This window comes from Nomascus leucogenys, chromosome 19 (genome assembly GCF_006542625.1).
Source record: "Nomascus leucogenys isolate Asia chromosome 19, Asia_NLE_v1, whole genome shotgun sequence".
NCBI lineage: Eukaryota > Metazoa > Chordata > Mammalia > Primates > Hylobatidae > Nomascus > Nomascus leucogenys.
The window spans coordinates 69307132-69327981 of NC_044399.1; the positions used below are offsets into that span (position 1 = coordinate 69307132).

The 20850-nt window shown below is 45.1% G+C and overlaps 1 protein-coding gene and 1 non-coding gene across 7 annotated transcripts in view; one reads left to right on the top strand and one right to left on the bottom strand.

The window, feature by feature from the left end:
- MYH10 (myosin heavy chain 10) overlaps positions 1-20850 on the top strand; it is a 156193-nt gene that overhangs the window by 110998 nt on the left and 24345 nt on the right. For all 6 annotated transcript variants that reach the window (XM_030800300.1, XM_030800303.1, XM_030800301.1 and 3 more), the window contains 11 exons: positions 307-376; positions 466-626; positions 5317-5425; positions 5532-5663; positions 6547-6753; positions 9079-9216; positions 10345-10468; positions 12710-12881; positions 14354-14566; positions 18281-18425; positions 19770-19976. In XM_030800300.1, coding sequence (XP_030656160.1) covers positions 307-376; positions 466-626; positions 5317-5425; positions 5532-5663; positions 6547-6753; positions 9079-9216; positions 10345-10468; positions 12710-12881; positions 14354-14566; positions 18281-18425; positions 19770-19976 — 1678 coding nt within the window. The remainder of the gene's footprint in view (positions 1-306; positions 377-465; positions 627-5316; positions 5426-5531; positions 5664-6546; positions 6754-9078; positions 9217-10344; positions 10469-12709; positions 12882-14353; positions 14567-18280; positions 18426-19769; positions 19977-20850) is intronic.
- LOC115831603 lies at positions 8020-8081 on the bottom strand. Its single transcript, XR_004027128.1, has one exon. It is a non-coding gene; the product is annotated as a U7 small nuclear RNA (small nuclear RNA).

Consider the following 20850-nt stretch of genomic DNA (forward strand, 5'->3'; position numbering starts at 1 on the left):
TGAGGATATGAACATTTTATGGGAAATGAAGAAAAATGAAAGGTTTCTAAACACCATGCTTTTGATTTTTCTCTGCCACAACCTCCTACACCTACTTTTTGACCTGAAAGAACTAACCTCATTTTTACTTATGAGAAATAAAGTAGATCTACAGAAAACATCAGATTATCACCAGTTCATTTCTTTACTCTTAATTTAACATGTATTACCCAACATTTTATTGCCTCTTAGAGCAAAACGCACAGTTAGTAGATACACATTGTTCACAAATTTCTACAAAATATTTCTTGGAATATTTTCTTACAGATATGAGATCCTAACTCCAAATGCTATTCCTAAAGGTTTTATGGATGGCAAACAGGCCTGTGAACGAATGGTAAGGTTTTTTTGATTTTTTCTGGTTTGTAGATTTAATCTAATCTTTCTTGTAGTTAAAAAAAAGTAAATGAACTCTTTCTCTCTTAGATCCGGGCTTTAGAATTGGACCCAAACTTGTACAGAATTGGACAGAGCAAGATATTTTTCAGAGCTGGAGTTCTGGCACACTTAGAGGAAGAAAGAGATTTAAAAATCACCGATATCATTATCTTCTTCCAGGCCGTTTGCAGAGGTTACCTAGCCAGAAAGTAAGTGGGTATTCACGAATTATTCGTTCACTGAGGATGTGCTTGTGCTAAATAAGCATTGCGTTTTGGGCTAGGGATGCAAGTATGTATGAGACATAGTCTGTCCTTATGGAAATTGCTTTATAGTGGCAGAGATAGGTAAATACATGAACATTCTAAGTAATAGGATGCTGCAATAAGAAAATACACAAGGAGGCTGGGCATGGTGGCTCAGGCCTGTAATCCCAGCACTTTGGGAGGCTGAAGTGGGCAGATCACTTGAGCTCAGGAGTTCGAGACTAGCCAGGGCAACATGGCAAAACCCCATCCCTACTAAAAATACAAAAATTAGCCAGGCTTGGTAGCATGCGCCTGTAGTCCCAGCTACCTGGGGGAGCTGAGGCAGGAGGATCTCTTGAACCCGGGAGGTCAAAGCTGCAATAGGCCAAGATGGCACAACTGCATGCCAGCCTGGGTGACAAAGTGAGACCCTATCTCAAACACACACACACACACACACACACACACACACACACACACAAGGGGCCAAGGGGTTTGGGGTCCTGCTTCAGCTCAAGTCCTCAAAGAATGCTTCTCTGTGGCTGAAACCTCAAGGGTAAGAAGGCTGGCCCTGTGAAGGGAGGAGAGAGAAGCTTTTCAGTAAGGGAACTACAGCAGCATCCTGACAAGAGTCTGGCAGCATTTGAGAAGGTGACACAGTCCAGTGTGGCTGCAGCAGGATGGGTGAGAGGGAGCAGGGAGCAAGGTGAGAGAAGAGGCTTGAGAATCAGACGCTGGACAGGGGTTAGGAGTGCAGTGAGGGGAATCTATACTGTCAAAGCCGCCTGGCTGCAGTGTGCAGAATCCATTGAGATGGGCCAAGAGTAGAACTGGGAGGGCCAGTTGGGAAGCTGTCTTAGTGATTCAGGTACAAGATGATGGTGCCTGGACCCAAGAAGGTGGTGTTGGAGAATGAGAGAAAAGTTGTTAAATTTGAGATAGAGTTCAAAGGACTTAGAACTGATTTGGATTTAGAAGGTAATACTGGTATTTACTTCTTTCTACTGAACACTTAGGGTTTGGGAGTGAGAGAAGTTGAGAGAGGCTGAATAGTTTGCCATCCAGACAGTTTTGAGCAAACAGAATCTGAACACCTGGACTGGAAGTCAGCACTCTGCAATAATGTCCTCTACATGTGGGTTGGAAATCAGCTCTGGTTCCTGGGCAGTCTCCTTGCCCAGACAGTGGTCAAAAGGGCTTTAAATGGAAGAAGGTAAAGGCAATACTTGTGGGTTTTTGCCTATAAAATAGAATACGGAGTAAAAAGAGTAGCTTGGAAAGTTGAAGACAAATAGATAATATCTTCCAGTTGATACTAAGAAACATTTGGCAAAAAAGAGTAAAAGACTTGGGTTTTTATTTTATTTTATTTTATTTTGAGACGGAGTCTCGCTCTGTCACCCAGGCTGGAGTGCAGAGGCGTGATCTCGGCTCACAGCAAGCTCCGCCTCCCAGGTTCATGCCATTCTCCTGCCTTAGCCTGCCGGGTAGCTGGGACTACAGGCGCCTGCCATCACGCCCGGCTAATTTTTTGTATTTTTTTTAGTAGAGACGGGGTTTCACCGTGTTAGCCAGGATGGTCTCAATCCCCTGACCTCGTGATCCACCCACCTCAGCCTCCCAAAGTGCTGAGATTACAGGCGTGAGCCACTGCGCCCAGCCGGGTTTTTATATACTAATGTTTAGATACTATATAAATAATAAAGTGAACCTGTTGATAGCAAAGACCCTCCTCACTGTATCCAATGAACTGCAGAATGCCTAACATAGCATAAGAAGTGAGCAATGGCAGGTGCCAGGCTAACTTCATAGTTAGCAAAAAACTTGATACCTGCCAGAAACATGCTACAACTATCAAAAGTGCAGGAAATGAAGTATACAGATATACTTTGTGCAGCTTTTTCATTGATCTAAACCTTGCTTGCAAAATTTTCAAGATAGAAAGTTAAAAACAAAGATATTTCACTTGCATTATTTCATCTTAAGGACTTAAAGCTAACAAATCCATGTAATCGTATATGTAAACCAGCATGCCTTTGCCTTTGCGGCCCCTGCCCCTAAATATTTTAGTCACGCTATGCATATGGTAGGCTAGAACTTAAAATTAGGATAAATCAAAAAAAGAAGATAACCTATTCAAAAGAACCAGATTGTACTGTGGAAAAAGACAGAATAGTGCTTACAATAGTCAAAAAAATAGGTATCTTTACAGAAATCCATGAACTTGAGCTTGAAGCACCCTGGAGGACATTGGGATATGGATAAAAAGAGGGAAGGAGCTAAAGTGATTTTGAACACTTTCGAAGTTCACTTTCCAAACACTTGGAGATAAGTTGATGTCACAGCTCCCTCATGAAAACCTGGAGGACAGTGCCTGACACACAGGTGTAATAGCAATCAGCCGACCACTGCGGAGAAGGAAACCAGCTGCCACATTCCACTAAACAAAGTGCCCAGCATGTTTCTGACTCATCATTTGACAGTTTTATCTCCCAGAGGACCAAAGAAGCAACTAGGGCAGTAGTTTTTAATAAGAAGATTGGGTGAATTTTTACAGCATTCCTGAAGGCAATTGCGAGAATTGGAAGGTGGATGCTTAATAGATTCAAAAGTCATTTTTGAAACTTTTGTTTTTGTAGTAGAAACTCTTGGAATTAAGACTTGGCCAATCCCGGCCAGGCATGGTGGCTCACACCTGTAATTCCAGCACTTGTGGAGGCTGAGGTGGGGGGATCACTTGAGGTCAGGAGTTCAAGACCAGCCTGGCCAACATGGCGAAACCCTGTCTCTACTAAAAATACAAAAAATTAGCAAGGCATGGTGGTGCACACCTGTAGTCCCAGCTTCTCGGGAGGCTGCGGCACGAGAGGGAGGCTGAGGCACGAGAATTGCTTGAGCCCAAGAGGCAGAGGTTGCAGTGAGCCAAGATTGCACCACTGCACTCCAGCCTGGGCGACAGAGCAAGACTCTATCTGAAAAAAAAAAAAAAAAAAAAAAAAAAAAAAGACTTGGCTAATTCTTTTTGGCTGGTAGGAATAAGTTAGAAGGTTTTGTAAGGAGCAAGAATAAAAACAGTTATGAAGCAGTGGGCTCGGAAAATTCTAACCAGCAAGGAGGAATTCGTTGGCAGTATTGCAGTTGTGGGATTCTTGCGAGGAAATGTGACAGGTAGGTAATTTCTGCTCTAAAACAGCAACTGTCTGTCTTTTCTTAAGACACTCCCACTCCTGATACCGCTGTTTGCTGGAGTGAATGAATAACTCGAAGTGTTTTTCTTATTTTTTCCATCGCCTTCAATTGCTTCTCTTTTCCCAGGAAGTCCTATAGCTACCCCTGCAAGCCATTATAAAAGGACTCCAGAGAAACAATTACAGATTATTTCTAGGAAATACCCAGTTAATAGTTAATTTACTCAACAAACACATCCTCAGGAGGCCTGGAGTCTGTCAGTCACTTGGTTTTGCCAACAAAAATGCCTGGGCCATGATCCCTGCTCCTGAGGAACTCAGAGTCTAGGTGGGAGCACAGCCGTGTGAGTGGACTGTCGGAGTGGAGCATCAGCACTGTTAGTGGGGCCCAGGAGACTCGGAGGCTATTCTGGTGCTCTGGAATCCAAGGATGAGATGTCCAGTAGTGGGTAGTGCCCAGAGGAGTGCAGCGCGCAAGGCACTTGGATTTGGTTGAGGAAAAGCCGCTAAGTTCTGAGTCTGGGAGTCCTTTGTCAAGATCTAAAATGCAGCTTCGGTAGCGCGGTGGGGTAGAAAGCCGACTGTTGGAAGACAGGAAGTCAGTAATAGGAACGTTTGCCTGTGGACCCCGAGAGTTTCATAAGGAGTAGAAAAATATCAGTTGTCTGTCAAAGGAACGGCAAGGTAATGAGCTTCATTTGGCCCTGGGGGTTGTTTTTGGCAGGGGGGTGTTGAGGGTTTCTGTGTTCCTGAAGGAGAGTGAGAAATTGAAAATAGCAGAGTGAAGGCGAATGGGAACTGGGTCTCAGACCCTGCTGTGGGGCTGAGGTGGTGGCAGGGTGTAGTGGGAAGCCCAGGATGGTCATGAGGAGGTGAGGGCTCCACAGATCCAGAGTCATCTCCAGGCCCTGGAGGAGGCCGGGCCATAAATGAGAGACATTGACAACCCCATTGTAGCTTTTGAGTGCTGCACTCCATTGTGGCAAAGTGGAGGGAAGGAGGAGAAAAATTACCTTGGGGATTGGGGAGAAATGTTTCTTCTGTGACATATCAAAAGGAAAACAAGAGAGTAGCTCCTAAAGGCACGATAAAGAGCAGCAGCACAGAGAAAACGGGCCCTTCTATCTGCAGTCTTCATTGCCTCAGGAAAATCGGTTTCTTAGTGTGCGCAGTGTGGGTATATGGCTGAGTGGCAGCAGGAGAATGTGCAGGGCAGCATCCGTGAAGAAAGTCAGTGCAGGAACTGGTGCCAGGGGCCTGAGGTGGGCTGAGCAGGCCAACAAGCCAGTGTGGCTTCAAGCGGCCAGAATGGCTTCCTTGTGCGTTTCACCCAGGACTTGATCGATGCATCCATTCCCTATCCTAGACAAAGAAGAACACGGGCCTTTAGAAATGCTTCTTATGACAACAGCCATTCAAGCACTTTTTTCTTTACATCATAAGTTTTTCTTATTGTTCTTCAGGGCCTTTGCCAAGAAGCAGCAGCAACTGAGTGCCTTAAAGGTCTTGCAGCGGAACTGTGCCGCGTACCTGAAATTACGGCACTGGCAGTGGTGGCGAGTCTTCACAAAGGTGAGCTTGGCTCACTTCTTTCCAGATCCCTTTCAAATAGCAGAGTCTGATCAGGAAAAACCCGTAGGAAAGAGCTGGAATGAGAAACTGCTTAATTTTGTCATAGGTGAAGCCGCTTCTACAAGTGACTCGCCAGGAGGAAGAACTTCAGGCCAAAGATGAAGAGCTGTTGAAGGTGAAGGAGAAGCAGACGAAGGTGGAAGGAGAGCTGGAGGAGATGGAGCGGAAGCACCAGCAGGTGTGTGCAGTGACCTTGTAACTCACACTTGGCCCTGAATCCCTATGAGATCTTGCACTGATAGCAACCCCCACACATTTCATTATGAATAATAGCTATACCCACCATATCATCTTATTTTATGTGAGGCCTTTTCACTCATTTCCAAATTGTATACATTTTGCCAATAGAGTTAACAGATACATTCTGCCTTGCATTTTAGATTTGTAGAAGTTAAAATCAACCTTACCTCTTGCATCTTTGCTTTTGTTATTCTTGCTGTCAAGCATGTACTTAACACCTGTTTTCGATGAGGCTCCCAGTACTGTCACCTTCCTGTGTCTGTTTATGAGGGGAAATAGAAAAATAGTCAAAGGACAAGATGCTTGAGTAGAGGTCACCACCTGTACTTCTCTAGCAGCAGTGGTCTTGAATGTGTATCCCTCTTCTGGGAAGTTTTCTTCATGGACAAAGCTGAGGCTCAGGAGATGTTTGTTGTGGCAATAATAGAATTATAGTGTTCAAGGCCAAAAATATTAACAATAATGGCCAAGGATATCACTTACTACCAAACAGGCATTAGTAATCACCATGGACTTTATGGCATTTGAATAATATTTTCACTCTCCTATTTATCTGTCCCTTGTAAATTACCTTCATAGATGAACTATAATGAATTTAATATGTATTATTCACAGTAACTTGAGACAACAGGAACAACCAAAATATTTTCATCTCACTTATTTTGCTATAGACAAAAACGTATTTGAAAGTTCTTCCCATGATGTTATATGTTTTTATCTCCCAGTTTCTTGGATATGCATTGACCATTGAAATCACAGTGAATATATACTATGTACGTATGTAATAGGGGCAAATCACAGACACTTTATTGTGATTGCAGCTTTTAGAAGAGAAGAATATCCTTGCAGAACAACTACAAGCAGAGACTGAGCTCTTTGCAGAAGCAGAAGAGATGAGGGCAAGACTTGCTGCTAAAAAGCAGGAATTAGAAGAGATTCTACATGACTTGGAGTCTAGGGTTGAAGAAGAAGAAGAAAGAAACCAAATCCTCCAAAATGAAAAGAAAAAAATGCAAGCACATATTCAGGTATGTATAATAATTTTTACTTAGAAGCATATTTTGGATTTTCAAGTGGATCTGTTGAATAAACAGAAGTTAAGTGTTTGGATTCTGAAGTCTACAGAGAAGCAAAAGGGTTCTGGGTTATCAGAAGCCACCCTTAGAAAGATGACCATCATTTGAAACACACCTATAATAGATTTTCTTTGAATACAGATTTGTCATTTTGAATAGGAATCTTTTTTTATGTTCTAAGTGGCGTCTTACAGTTTGCAAAGAGATTCACAGTCGCAAACCTCCCAGGATCTGTAGCATTCTGTAGAAGACCTAACTTGTTCTTCATGTTGTCAGTGATTCTGTTGCTCACTCCATTCATTAGATGGACATCTACTATGTGGTTTGGCTAATAAGAAACGCTCAGCACTGACATTAGGAGGTGGCCAACAGTCAGAATGAGAATTTTTAAAAATTAGCCCTTCCCTGGTACTTAACTTTCTTTTTGAAATACAGGCTGTACTCATGAGGCACAATTTTTGGATTCTGATCGAAACAGACAAATGTGCCTTTTAAATGGTCTTTATATTTTAGAGGTACAGCCTGAAGGTTTTACAAGTGAAATATGATGTCTGGGATTTGCTTCAAAATAACCCAGGGGGAGAAGGGAGCAGGTGGAGGCACACATGAAATGGAATTGACTATGAGTTGATGCTTGTTAAGGTCAGGGTGATGCTTCTGTGTGGGGCTCATTATTCTGGTCTGTGTGCTTATATGTGTGTTTGAAATTTTTACAAGAAAACACTCATTTTTTGCCATGGTTTCATTCTAAAATTAACAATGAGTAAATTATTTAGCCAGAGTTACTCTTGAACATTTCCTTAAGTTGGCCATGTGTTGATTTGTACAACCCTAGTTTTGGTTTTTTGGGGTTTGTTTGTTTTTGTTTTTTTGTTCTGTTTTTGAGACGGAGTCTCACTTTGTTGCCCAGGCTGGAGTGCAATGGCGCAATCTCGGCTCACTGCAACCTCCACCTCCTGGGTTCAAGTGATTCCCTTGCCTCAGCCTCCCCAGTAGCTGGGATTACAGGCGCCTGCTACCACGCCCAGCTAATTTTTGTATTTTTAGTAGAGATGAGGTTTCACCATGTTGGCCAGGCTGGTCTCGAACTCTTGACCTCAGGTGATCCACCCACCTCGGCCCTCCAAAGTGCTAGGACTACAGGCGTGAGCCACTGTGCCTGGCCTGGGTTTTTTTTTGTTTTAACTTTTTTTTTTTCTTTCTTTTTTTGGAGGGGGTGGGAGCTTCCCACCAGAAACCAGAAAGCCTGCTAGACAAATTCTAAAAGAGCTGTAACACTTTATTTTTCTTTTAATTTTTACGCGTGTGTGTGTATATGTCTGTATATATGGGGTACATGAGATGTTTTGATACAGGCATGCAGTGTGTAATAATCACCTCATATAAAATGGGGTAATCTATCTGTGATCCTGTGTAGTAGCATGTTTATCATAAACAGTAATGTAGAGTATAAAGATCTGCACGTTCTAATAAAAATACATGTAAACTCTATACTCCCGCCCAGTTTGATGAGGTGCTTCTGCTATGAAAGGTGCACTTGAACTGAGACAGCTCATTTCTCACGACCTGTACTATTTAAATTGTTGTTTTCATGTTCTCTTTCTCTCCTCTTTGGCCAAACGTGTATATAGTTGGATTCAGCTAAATTAAATACACATTTGATGAGTGCTACTACATTATTCATGTTTGCCTGAACTTATCACTATATGTCTTTTTATATAAATCACATCTGTGACAATTTCCTGAAATTGCTGGTTGAAAGGAAAGGCTCATTTTCAAAGCTACGTTTTACCATGTTGGCTTCTAGAAGGATTGACCCAGTTTGTACTTTAGCCTGTAGCAGATACAAATGTCTATTTCACATAACTGCATGTCATATTTTTTTAAATATCTTTGGCATTTTGAGAATCAAAAATCAGTATCTAGGCTGAGGCGGATGGATCATGAGGTCAGGAGATCAAGACCATCCTGGCTAACACGGTGAAACCCCGTCTCTACTAAAAAAAAAAAAATCAAAAAATTAGCCAGGCGTGATGGCGGGCACCTGTAGTCCCAGCCACTCGGGAGGCTGAGGCAGGAGAATGGCGTGAACCCAGGAGGTGAAGGTTGCAGTGAGCCGAAGTGGCACCACTGCACTTCAGCCTGGGCAACAGAGCGAGACTCCGTCTCAAAAAAAAAAAAAAAAATTACTATCTCATTGTAATGCATTCCTGTGCACAAAGAATGTGTGGTCAAATCTCGAGAAAGTGGCGATACTGACTGTGTGTTCTTCACAAGGACCTGGAAGAGCAGCTGGACGAGGAGGAAGGGGCTCGGCAAAAGCTGCAGCTGGAAAAAGTGACAGCAGAGGCCAAAATCAAGAAAATGGAAGAGGAGATTCTGCTTCTCGAGGACCAAAATTCCAAGTTTATCAAAGTAAGAGACTGTTCCCACAAAAAGCTGATTTTAGTTACAGAAAATATTTATATAATATTATGTTGATACACTCATTGAAAGTGACCTCAAACAGAAAATTCTCAAGATTTTAGGTTCATTTACTGAATTTTCTCTGTAAGTCTCTACTTGTGTAGATTTCTAAAGACACAGGCACCACTGAATTTTTTAAACCTTATCAAATATCCTGATAATCTTTTAGACTTTCAGCATGTGCATTTTGTGCATAATGGTCACTCAGTGATGACTTGTTTCCATCTGTGCAAGCACTAATTCGTCCACCATTGGCTGTGGGACTCTGAATACCAGGCAGCTGGGCCAAGCTCCCGGGGTGGGCACCAAGACGTGTAAGCCTTCCTGCCCTTTTGGAGTACAGTTGTGTGTTGTTTAACGATGAGGACACATTCTGGGAAATGCATCGTGAAGTTATTTTATCCTCGTACAAACATCATAGAGTGTATTGACACAAACTAGATGGTAGAGCCTGCTATACATAACCTAGACTAGACGGTGTGGCCGATTGCTTCTAGGCCACACACTTGTACAGCATGTTACTGTCCTGAATACTGTAGGCAGTTGGAACACAGTGCTAATAAGTACTTGTGTATCTAAACATATCTAAACAAAAGTCCAGTAAAAATATGGATAGAAAAGGTACGGTAAACATGATAGAAAAGATTTAAAATGGCACTCACCATGAATGCAGCTTGCAGGACTGGAAGCTGCTCTGGGTGAGTCAGTGAGTAAGCGCTGAGTGAATGTGAAGGCCTAGGACATTGCTGTACATGACTGCAGACTTTTATCAACATGGCACACTGAGGCTGCAGTACATTTATTTTAAAAATAGAGTAATTGCACTGTGGTGTTATGACAGCTCTGATGAAGTTTTCAGCTCCATGATCATCTTAGGAGACCAGTGTTGTGTATCCGGTTCATCATCGTCTAAAACATCGTTCTGCAGCACGTGACTGTGTACAGTCTGCTGGGGGAGGCAGTGCCGATAGTACTTGTTTTCTCTTGAGTCAAAGACAGTTGACCTTTATGAGGAATACAGAACCCAAGTGGTCAGTTTGAGTGGCTTTTCTGAAGCAGTCAATTTTTCCTGTCCAGGAAAAGAAACTCATGGAAGATCGCATTGCTGAGTGTTCCTCTCAGCTGGCCGAAGAGGAAGAAAAGGCAAAAAACTTGGCCAAAATCAGGAATAAGCAAGAAGTGATGATCTCAGATTTAGAAGGTTAGTGTTTGGGGCTAGAGAAATCAAAGACTACATGTGAGTGTTTAGCTTTTACTGTAATCAGAACATGCAAAAATAAAAAATACACATGATGATTACTAACAATAAGGACCTTCAGTTTGGGTTGACTTATTAAAATAGGTCCCTTGGTTGGGCGTGGTGTCTCAGGCCTGTAATCCTAGCACTTTGGGAGGCTGAGGCAGGAGGATCTCATGAGGCCAGGAGTTTAAGACCAGCCTGGGCAGCATAGTGAGACCCCACCTCTACAAAAAATTTACAAATTAGCCTGGCGTAATGGTGCGCATCTATATTCCCAGCTTCTTGGAAGCTGAGGCAGCAGGATTGCTTGTGCCCAGGAGCTCACCATAGTGAGCTGTGATCGTGCGACTGCACTCCAGCCTGGGTGACAGAGGCAGCAGGATTGCTTGCGCCCAGGAGCTCACCATAGTGAGCTGTGATCGTGCGACTGCACTCCAGCCTGGGTGACAGAGGCAGCAGGATTGCTTGTGCCCAGGAGCTCACCATAGTGAGCTGTGATCGTGCGACTGCACTCCAGCCTGGGTGACAGAGGCAGCAGAATTGCTTGCGCCCAGGAGCTCACTGTAGTGAGCTATGATCATGCCACCACACTACAGCCTGGGTAACACAGCAAGACCCTGTCTTTAAAAAATAATAAAAAGGGCTCTTAAGGTTATTTTATGTTGCCTTGAAATGATGATAAAATGGTTTTCCTTTTTCTTTTTCTTTTTTTTTTTAAGACGGAGTTTCACTCTTGTTGCCCAGGCTGGAGTACAGTGGCGCAATCTTGGCTCACTGCAACCTCCACCTCCTGGGTTCAAGCGATTCTCTTGCCTCAGCCTCCCAAGTAGCTGGGATTACAGGCATGTGCCACCACATCTGGCTAATTTTGTATTTTTAATAGAGATGGGGTTTCACCATGTTGGTCAGGCTGGTCTCAAACTCCTGACCTTAGGTAATCCACCCACCTTGGCCTCCCAAAGCGCTGGGATTACAAACATGAGCCACGGCGCCAGTCCTGGTTTTCCTTTTTTAACTTTGATACTGTGGTAAAAGATACTGCCCTTTGGTGGGCATGGTCGGGGTTAAATTGTTTGGGTCCTACAGACCATTGTGTTTAATCTAAAGCTGCATTAAAGTGCCCAGATTTTACCTCACAAAGGGACTGGCCAGTGACATAAAAGCTGGCAGATACAGAGAAGACACTGCTGAGGGCCAAGCCGCAGTGTAGTATCAGGAAATCCTAGGACATTACAGCTTCTGCAAAAGAAATAAGAAAAGAGGATGGAAGTTGGAAAGAGCAGCTAGAGACTGGTACCATCACCAGGGGGAGGGAGCTCTGTGCAGGCGCCTGCAGGCAGGTGCCCACTCTTTGATAATGTGTGCATTTATGATAGGAAGATGACAGGGTTGGCTTTTTAAAAATATTTGGGGTTTTGTTTGTTTGTTTGTTTGTTTTAGTATAAACAAAAGAGGGAATGTCAGTATGAAATTACTTTCATAAACCATTTGTACTAGTATATGATTCTTCTGCTGAGGAAGTACCCATAAGCACATGTGCTTTTTTACTCACCTGTTTGATCAGCCTGTGACACTCGGTCTCATCCTCTCAGCAAATTGGTTCCTGGTGGAGAACACAAAGGCATACAGGTCGTTGCGAGGAAATAAATCATTCAGTGAAATAGATCACTAGGGCTAACTGAGAGATCGCTGCAGAATTTTAGAGGGGCGGATGGAAAAGAGGCCTGGCCCTCTCTGCCCACTCTTCTGTCTCCTCTCTCCCAGTACTCGAGGACGGCAGTTTTCTTGGTTCAGAATAGGGGTTCCCATGGAAAAGGGAATGGGGTGACAGGCAGCTACGATTGCTGCCCCAGCACCTGCTGAGCCACTTTGCAAACCTGGGCACAGCGATGGGTTTGACGTGAGAGGATTCCAGGTCCCTTCGGCTCTCACAGTGTGGTCTCACCTCCCATGAAAGGACATTCTTAGGACACTCAACTTCTTCCTTAAAATTCCCTCCCCACACTAATTTATCTCCCCTCCAGATCTCGGTGGGTTTGAAATGACTGAGCAGTTGGCATCAGGGCATGACCATGTCATCAGGGCAGTGACAAGCTTTTGAATAAAATGGCTTATTTTCAACTTGGATCAGTCTGAATTTTAGTTTATTCCTGTGGTGAGTCACTCGGTGTGTTGAAGAGCTTCTTATGTCTTGCCTTAAAGAACGCTTAAAGAAGGAAGAAAAGACTCGTCAGGAACTGGAAAAGGCCAAAAGAAAACTCGACGGGGAGACGACCGACCTGCAGGACCAGATCGCAGAGCTGCAGGCGCAGATTGACGAGCTCAAGCTACAGCTGGCCAAGAAGGAGGAGGAGCTGCAGGGCGCGCTGGCCAGGTCTGCGGCCCCGCAGCTGCGCTGCACGGGAGCCCCTGGGGCTGAGTTTCAGCAGACTTTGTTATGTTCGGGAGCATCCAAAAACCCTGGGAGAGTGAGATGGGGTTTACTTGCTGTTCGATGTGGCCTGAGAAAGTGAAAAGCCCAGGCGTACAGAATTTGTGTCAGGGCAGCAAGAAAGTCTCATAAACCATCTCAGTATTTATACTTTAAAATGACAAATTATATTATGAAACCCTTGGAAGTTCACACCAGAACAAATTATTTCAGTATAACAAATGTTTTGGTCTCTGTACATTACAGAATAACTGTAGTATGTTTTTTTGTTTTGTTTTGTTTTTATTTATTTATTTATTTATTTTGACATGGAGTCTCACTCTGTCACCCAGGCTGGAGTGCAGTGGTGCAATCTCGACTCACTGCAACCTCCACCTCCCGGGTTCAAGCAGTTCTTATGCCTCAGCCTCCCGAACAGCTGGGATTACATGTGTGCACTACCACAATGGCTAATTTTTGTATTTTTAGTAGAGATGGGGTTTCACCATGTTGGTCAGGCTAGTCCCAAACTCCTAACCCCAAGTGATCCACCCACCTTGGCCTCCCAAAGTGCTGGGATTACAGGCATGAGCCACCATGCCCGGCCTATAGTATGTTTTAGAACTTGAAGAGAAATCACTTTTCAGAAATTATATTTCTCCACTGACAGCATGATTCAATAAGCAGTTCTAAACCATTCAGTTTAGAATGCCAATCAGATGTAATAAATGTATTTATGTCTAATGTTTCATTTCTTTATAAAGAATAACTGTTTGGCTACATGGTTGTAATACTTGGAGTTTATAATGTGTTACAATCAAAATCTTAAAAGAAAAATTTCCCTTACCTCAAACGTCCCAACTATTCCCAATCAGAAAAATCTTCCAACATTTTAAACCACAGACATAAACAAAAAGATGCCCTATGGAAGAGCGGCACCTGGAGGGTGTGAGGATGAGAGCCTCTTTCTTCCACTGTGTTCTCGGAGCATCCCTGGTTTGGCTGGGTTCCGGTGTGATGAGGAGGTCACTCCTTCATAGTTAGAAGCAGATTTTTAACTATAACAGCCTTCGACTTCAGAGAAAATGTTTTCAGCCTTTGAGTTCAGAGAAAATGTTTTCATATTCTAAGGGCTAAAGTAAGGGTGTCCTACCTTTTAATGGAGAAGCATGGTCGTTTGGAAAGGGCGCTGGGCTGGAATCTAGTTCTGGCTCTGCCATTACCATTAGCTTTGGGGCCTTCAGCAAGTCCTCTACCCGAGGCCCTCCTCCTGCCCTAGCAGGTGCTGAGCATCTGCACCAGCCTCAGGCCCCAGGAGGAGGGATGTGGGACTGGGGTCTCCTTGTGGAGAGGTGCTCGGGGGTTGGGGCTCGCCTGAGAAACAGGCCACCCGGGTGCCGTCTCTGAGTGCCTCTTGTGTCTGGGTGTTTTAACAGAGGTGACGATGAAACACTCCATAAGAACAATGCCCTTAAAGTTGTGCGAGAGCTACAAGCCCAAATTGCGGAACTTCAGGAAGACTTTGAATCCGAGAAGGCTTCACGGAACAAGGCCGAAAAGCAGAAAAGGGACTTGAGTGAGGAACTGGAAGCTCTGAAAACAGAGCTGGAGGACACGCTGGACACCACAGCAGCCCAGCAGGAACTACGGTGAGTGTGGGAGAGGAAGCAGGGCCCGAGCGCTCGCCAACCTCTCCACCGAGCCTGTGCAGAAATGCCTGGTGTGCTTGCTGTCTTTGGGAGGTGGTGTGCTTTTCCTCATGATGGCAGGTGGAACGGTGATTAAATGGTAATGGTTAGAAACAGACCAGCCTATGGGTAGAAATACCTGTGCAGGGGTGGGCGGGTAAACCAACAGACTGAGGGACACAGAGTGAGATGGATGTGATCAGAAAAGCTGTGGTCAGTGATGGATGTCTAGGGAGAGACAGTGACAACTACACAGAGTGGGGGGCAGCGAAAAGATATTTATAGATAGGACCAGAGGGAGAAGGGTAAACACAGGAATAGGAGGAGATACCCAGGAGGCCAGGCACATATGCTGGCAGTGCCAGGTGGTGTGAACGGTATAGGTAACCAGCTGAAAAGGGAAAGGTGCCTTCACAAGGGTGAGAAGAAGGCTGGTGCAGGCACTGGGACAGAGTGTGCAGTGGGCAGAGGCATATGCAGCATCACGAGCCAGCAGCCGGGGTGGGCATGAAAAAGGTGACAAGCATAGGTGAACATGGTCAGAGAAGGCTCCCGGGTAGAAAGCTGCAGCGTGGCAGCCCGCGAGTCGCAGGAGAGCCTTAGCAGTGAGCCGGTACGCAGGCCTGGTGCTGGCCTGCGACTCCCACGGACTCATAGGTGTCGTCACTGTGGAGAGCAGTGTGGGGGGTATGCCAGCTTGCTGTCCTGGCAGAGGCCATCTGCTCCCTCCCAGACTCACACTGCCAAGTACCTCAGGGCCACCCCAGGAGTCCCAGCCAGAAGGGAACCCTCGCACCTTGGCTGGCTGCAGGCGCACCTGCTGGCTCTTCCAGGGTGTGAATGATGGAAAGAATAGCCCCTCACCCTGGGGAGTTGCTGAGGCCTGGAATAAAGCAAGAAGGACGGAGGGAATTGTTTATGAATGCAAGTGTGGCCAGAGAGGCAGAAAATGACCCACAGCAACCAGGAGGGAAATGGGTTGTGGTGAAAACCAGCGCGTTTCCCCAGAGGACAAGGATGTCATCAGCTGGGTCCACCCAGCAGCTGGAAACCTGGGCACTTGGTCGTGGAAAGAATGACATCATGGTATCCACAGAGCAGGCCAGCTCAGTAGAACAGCGAGACTGAGGTCAGATGGTGGGTGTGGGGAGGCTCTGCGTGCTGGAGAACAGAGGGGTGAGCCTTGGAATGTTTGCCATGATCCCGGCCATGAATATATACGGCTACAGCAGCCGGACAGAGGTTGGTTGGTTTTTGTCTTCAGCTTTTTCCCAGAGAGAGGAAAAACCCCATCTGAGCCAGGCATGGTTCGAGGCTTCCTACCCGACTTTTTTATTTTATTTTATTTTTTATTTTTTATTTTTTTGAGATGGAGTTTCGCTCTTGTTGCCCAGGCCAGAGCGTGATGGTGCTATCTTGGCTCACTGCAACCTCCACCTCCTGGGTTCAAACGATTCTCCTGCCTCAGCCTCCTGAGTAGCTGGGATTACAGCATGCGCCACCACTCCCGGCTAATTTTGTATTTTTTAGTAGAGACGGGGGTTTCTTCATGTTGGTCAGGCTGGTCGCGAACTCCCAACCTCAGGTGATCCGCCCGCCTTGGCCTCCCAAAGTGCTGGGATTACAGGCATGAGCCACAGCGCCCAGCCCTTACCCCACTTGAGCAGAGTAACTGCTTTTAGTAGTTTAAGTCCTGGACTTCTCTTTGACATATCTGCTTTTATAAAATCTAGAAACCACTGAACTAGACTTGGCTGAACTCTCCACTCCCAGCTGGGCTTTTAACTGCAATAGAAAATAAGGTTCTGATCATTTTTCCATCCAACCCTTGCAAAAAAACAAAGTGCGCATATTTATGAAAACCATGCCTACGCTCAGCTGTAGCATTCACTGATTCTGTTTTGCCTGCAGCTCAGACGTGTCCTCCATTCTTGCTAGGGACCCTTAGAGAACGCAAACCACCCCACCTGGGCCCTGGTTCTTCCCATGATTAGTATAAAGTAACAGTCCTCCGTAAATCATCTACTATTCTGCAGACTCACTGGCATTTTCACTCTCTTAAGGTCTTTTGATGAAAAACTAAAAGAAATTGGGTTGTTCAGCCTGGAGAAGAGAAGGTGAAGGTTTCCTTTGACCATTGGATTCAAGTAGGGATGAGGAACACACACACACACAGTTTTCCCAAAAGACAGTGTGCTGCCAGTAGGAGAGATTTCCCTGGAGTCTGATCAGTGAAGCACTGGCCACTAGGGTCAGCTGAAATGATCTTGATGGGAGCCTGCAGAGGACAGGACCAGAGCAGCACATCTTTGACCTCTGGCTGAGCTAGGCTGGACCACAAAGAATCCTCAGTGATTCCTTCTGGCTGGGCTACATGCAACCATGGAGTTGGCAGCCACCAGGCCGTTCTCTTGGCACAGGGATCTCTCAGCCAGCCCCTGCGTCTTGTGACTCCATGAGAAGAGAGGAAAAGAGAGGTGAAGAGAGGGATAATGTGTCCACACGGGAATCAGTGTGTGAATCACTGTTCTAAGTTGTGGCATGTTATAAAGTATAGAGCAAGTTTGCTAGCGATGTGCTTCAGGATTAGTGTGAGGTTGTAGCTAATTCAACGAGGCTAGTATAGGTCTTAGCAGGAGCGCTGTTTACCTGACTGGCTTCAGTCTTCATCAAGCTCATGCTTAAACATGGTGCTCAGATGAACAAATTTAGACTGACTCGCCACGGGGAGTAAGATTTCCAGAAAGTGAGTAACTCTGGTTATTCAAGTTACCCTGTATTCATTACAGCCAATTTTAAAAATATTAGACAGCCATGGAAAGATATTTAATGCTAATGTGATCTTCATACCGTAAAGTGCAGGTTAGATAAAACCACAGTTTATGTCAGAATATTCCAATTCTATGCCCATGGACCTGCTGTGTTCTCATATCAAACATCAGAGACCCTTTCTGAACCCTTCGAGCTGCCTTTTAATTTTCCTGCCCCTCCAAAAGATAATGCCCTCCTCCCCAACCTTAAGCCATTTCCTGGTAGAGTTTTGGGAGGATGTTAGTTAATTGCGGCTTCTTCACATGAATGCTAAGAGTCTTGCATTGTTACACTGCAACGTCCTGATTCATTTGGCCTTTGCCACCCCTTCACTTTTGAAAATCTCTGGGAGAGACTCCCTTTTTCCAGTTTTATTCAAGTCTGTTGGGGCTATGGCAGGCAGTTTGGCAACTTGTGTTAACCAATTCCTGACCTCCGGTGAAACCAGACTGCCCAGAACAATTTGAAGACCCCTAGGGATGTCACCCTTTGTCTTGATAAGCCAGACATGACATGGAAGTTGCACTGGTTTTTTGTTTTGTTTTGTTTTTTTAAGATAGGGTCTCACTCGCCCACGCTGGCGTGCAGTGGCGCAATCATAGCTGGTTATAGCCTCAACCTCCCAGGCTCGAGTGATCCACCTTAGCCTCCCAAATTGCCAGGATCACAGGCACTACTCAGCTCTCTAGGAGGGTTTCTGATATCATAGTAATAGACCTGCCAGCCTACTGGAAATAGCACATCAAATATTTATTAAAGGAATTTATGTAATATTTAAAACAAAAACAGTACTTTTTCAAAAAGAAAATGTGTTTTTAATCAGTCAACTAATTCTGATCTCTCTTAAAAAATATCCTTCTCTAGTACAAAACGTGAACAAGAAGTGGCAGAGCTGAAGAAGGCTCTTGAGGAGGAAACTAAGAACCATGAAGCCCAAATCCAAGACATGAGACAAAGACACGCAACAGCCCTGGAGGAGCTCTCAGAGCAGCTGGAACAGGCCAAGCGGGTAAGGGAGACCCTGCCGTGTGCTGTGGCCTGGAGAAAGTCGCCGTCAGACCCACTCCCATCCTATGTGCCCGTTCTGTTCAGTCATGTATTGATTAGGCTCCAGCCTCTGTACGTCGTTGAGTGGGCTGCTGGGTACCCAGTTGCCAAGGCAGGAGCAGCTTTCTGAAAACACACTGTCTCCTTATGAAGAAAAGCCAGATGCAGGTGCATGGATCCAGCCGCCATCTCAAACCACACAGTCCTCCCCAGTGTCTCCTCCACTAAATCCTTCTCCCAGTGGCTTCACTCAAAACCCCAAATGGTTTGAAAGTCATTCTTCCCTTACTTGTCTGATGCCAGTAAGTCACAAGTCCTGCCGATGTTCCCCTTCAGGGTTTCCTGACATTCATCTCTCCCTTCTTGTCCTTCCCTGCCTGTGATCTCACCTCAGCCACCACACACAGTGTTGGCTTTCATTCATTGTTCCCGCTTCTGTATCTCAGACACAGGCTTTCTGTTCTCCTGAAACTACTTCATGTGCCCTGTGACTCACACCACCCTCCTGTGCAGACTGGCCTCCATGACTTCCCATAATCATCCTTGCCTTTGTAACTTGGTTCTTGCTCCGGTTTCCCCATCTTTCTGTTCTTTGCCTAGCCACATGCCACCTTTTAATTTAGACAATGACAGTATTAACATTTACGGAACATTTACGTTTGTGTCAGCTACTGTGCTAAGTACCCTACATGAATTGCCTTCCTTAATCTGTGTTACAACCCTGTGGCATAGTCTCCTATAATTCCCATTTAAAAGACAAGGAAACTGAGGCCCAGCTGTGTTAGGTAATTAAGCCAGGGTCACACAGCTGGTTCATGGAAAGGCAGCTTGAAGCCAGACAGTCTGGCCCAGATTCCCATGTGACCACCTTACTGCACCCAATCTTGTCCCTGAAGCAAGATGTCATTGGAGATACATCCTGTTGTGGCCACCCCTGCACCAAGGGGGCTTGCTCATGTTAGTAAGTGTAAAACAATTCTTTACACTAACAACACTTGTTTTATACAGAGGACAGTGTGAGTGATTACCCTGCAGACAGGACACACCTGGCATGGACAAGGCTAATTACTTAGCACAGTGAGCCCCTAAATATCTGCATCTGCTCCTCGGAGCAATATGTACGCGTGTGTTCCTTACATAGAAATCCTCACACTCAGAGAACAGCAAACATTTTCATTCATTCATTCAGCAGATGTTGACTACAGACTCACTGTGTGTTAGGCACAATTCTGCAGACTCAAAAAGCAGTCCTCTGTATGGAGTTTTAGAAAATAACGAGTGAATTGTTTTCCCTGCCATCTCCTAGTTCAAAGCAAATCTAGAGAAGAACAAGCAGGGCCTGGAGACAGATAACAAGGAGCTGGCGTGTGAGGTGAAGGTCCTGCAGCAGGTCAAGGCTGAGTCTGAGCACAAGAGGAAGAAGCTCGACGCGCAGGTCCAGGAGCTCCATGCCAAGGTCTCCGAAGGCGACAGGCTCAGGGTGGAGCTGGCGGAGAAAGCAAGTAAGCTGCAGGTAAGCCAGAAACCTCCACTGTACACACATCCCACTGTAGCATGACCCTAATTTACCACTGCATCCTCTGTGCAATAAGAGACCCATGGCCAGTGTGCTATGCAATACCTGAAAATCGCTATCCAGTAAATACAACGAGTCTTACGTGTCCCTAGTGTCTATTACTTTGATGAAGTTAAGTAATATTTATTTTAAGAAGAAGACAGCATGAATTGGACTTGATCAGTTCCACTTTGAATTGTATTTATAGTTGCTTGAACAGTTTTAAGCACTTCAGCTTCTCCATTAGTCCAGTAAATAAGAGAATAGGAACAATGGGCCAAAAAAATTATACTTCACATTGGCAAAGATTTGCGAGAGTTTTATTTTTTACAATTTTACTGCTGGTATAAATTAGTGCAACCTTTTTTTTTTTTTTTGAGACACTCTTGCTCTGTCGCCCAGGCTAGAGTGCAATGGCGCAATCTCTGCTCACTGCACCCTCCATCTCCCGGGTTCACGCTATTCTCTTGCCTCAGTCTCCCGAGTAGCTGGGACTACAGGCACCCACCACCATGTCCAGCTAATTTTTTGAATTTTTAGTACAGACGGGGTTTCACCACGTTAGCCAGGATGATCTCGATCTCCTGACCGCGTGATCTGCCCCCCTCAGCCTCCCAAAGTGCTGAGATTACAGGCTTGAGCCACCGTGCCCGGCCTAACCTTTCCTAAAGGACAGTTTGGCAGTCTTAGATCACGAGCCTTAAAACTAGGAGTATCCTTAGATCCTAAAAATCCATGTCTAGTCATTTATCCTAGGGAATTAACTAAGGATGTACACACAGAGTCAACTTCAAGAATGTTCGTTGCAGAAGTGTGTACAAAAGTATATACA